The following is a 1,433-nucleotide window of genomic DNA, read 5'->3' as shown; positions in this document are numbered from 1 at the left end:
GGGCCAGCGCAGCGGCCAGGGCCAGGGACAGGGCCAGGGAAGCGGCCAGGGTCAGGGAAGCGGTCAGGGCCAGGGCAGCGGCCACGGTCAGGGAAGCGGTCAGGCCCAGGGCAGCAGCCAGGGCAGCGGTTACGGGCAGGGCAGCGGTCAGGAAAGCGGCCAGGGTAGCGGTTATGGTCAGGGCAGCGGCCAGGGAAGCGGCCAGGGTCAGGGAAGCGGTCAAGGGAATGGTCATGGTCAGGGATGTGGTCAAGGGAATGGTTGGGGATGTGGTCAGGGATGTGGTCAAGGAAATGGTCGGGGATGCGGTCAGGGAAATTGTCAGGGATGTGGTCATTGAAATGGTCATGGGAGTTTTGCGTAACACTTACTGGAGGGCTTTTCAATTCAGTGCTTCATTCATAAGCCATGTGTTCCCTGTTTGCTCAAACGGTTTAGAAAGATTTTCTGTCCCACCTCCGCCTCAAATAAAAAGATTTGCTTGATTGACGAGTTGGTGTGTTTTTTTTTTTTTTTTTTTGGTGTCATTTGGCTGTTTTCTCGCATCAGTGCTTTAAAGGAACACCACTATTTTTGAAAATGTTCCAACTCCCCTACAGTTAAACGGTTGAGTTTTACGGTTTTCGAATCCATTTTCATTGAATCAATTAGGTTTTTAATACAGGCATCATAATTATTGATTATAATAATTGGTTACAAAAATGTATTGTCCCTGTTTGGCTAGAAATATGAATATTACAAAGTTACAAAGAATTACATCCCATGTTTTCAAGTCCCAGAAACGCCCCTGGTAACAGCCCAAGGTAACTTTTAGTTTCATTTTCATGGACTTTTTAGTTTGTTTCTCATCACTTTCCTGTTTCCTTTGTTCTAGTTCTAGGCTCATTTTACCTGCTACACTCAAAGTAAATCAACACACACACTCTCTGCTCAATATTGACAACTTTTTTTTTTTTTTTACTAAAAGGCTTTAGATGTTGTTTCATATTCTTCTAACTATCCCAAATGACACTGGTTTCCAAACATATCAAGTACTTGCAAAGATTTCTCCGAGACTGACCTTCCAGTGATCTCAGTCAGCATGTAAAGGTAATTGGTCTGTTTCCGAAACGACTGCTGATTCTTCTCCAGAGCTTCCAGAAGTCTCAAACAGCGTTCCATCTGAACGTTCTTTCTATAAGAATATTAGCTTCAATACATTGCTTTTGCTGCACTTGACTAACACAATATCATTTTAGTTTATTTTTTAAGTCAATTTATTTTGTAGACACTGACGCTCATCCAGGATCCTTTCCGCTTGAAATGGCACGCGCTGCGTAAACAGACATGACAGAGAGCCCTTGGCCGTGCCGCGCCCCAAGTTCTCTGGTATTGTTCACCTGTTAGCTCTCGACCCCTGTGTCGGGTATACTCTGGTACGCTCTGGAACGATG

At 44.9% G+C, this 1,433-nt stretch overlaps 1 protein-coding gene across 1 annotated transcript in view; it reads left to right on the top strand.

Moving 5' to 3' along the window:
• LOC107695091 (glycine-rich cell wall structural protein 2-like) overlaps positions 1-1,433 on the top strand; it is a 5,286-nt gene that overhangs the window by 1,954 nt on the left and 1,899 nt on the right. Inside the window, exon 3 of the mRNA XM_016494898.1 lies at positions 33-62. Within this exon, the coding sequence (XP_016350384.1) occupies positions 33-62 (30 nt within the window). The remainder of the gene's footprint in view (positions 1-32; positions 63-1,433) is intronic.

This window comes from Sinocyclocheilus anshuiensis, unplaced genomic scaffold, assembly GCF_001515605.1.
Source record: "Sinocyclocheilus anshuiensis isolate Anshui unplaced genomic scaffold, SAMN03320099.WGS_v1.1 scaffold506, whole genome shotgun sequence".
NCBI lineage: Eukaryota > Metazoa > Chordata > Actinopteri > Cypriniformes > Cyprinidae > Sinocyclocheilus > Sinocyclocheilus anshuiensis.
This window is presented reverse-complemented; position numbering and strand designations above follow the sequence as displayed.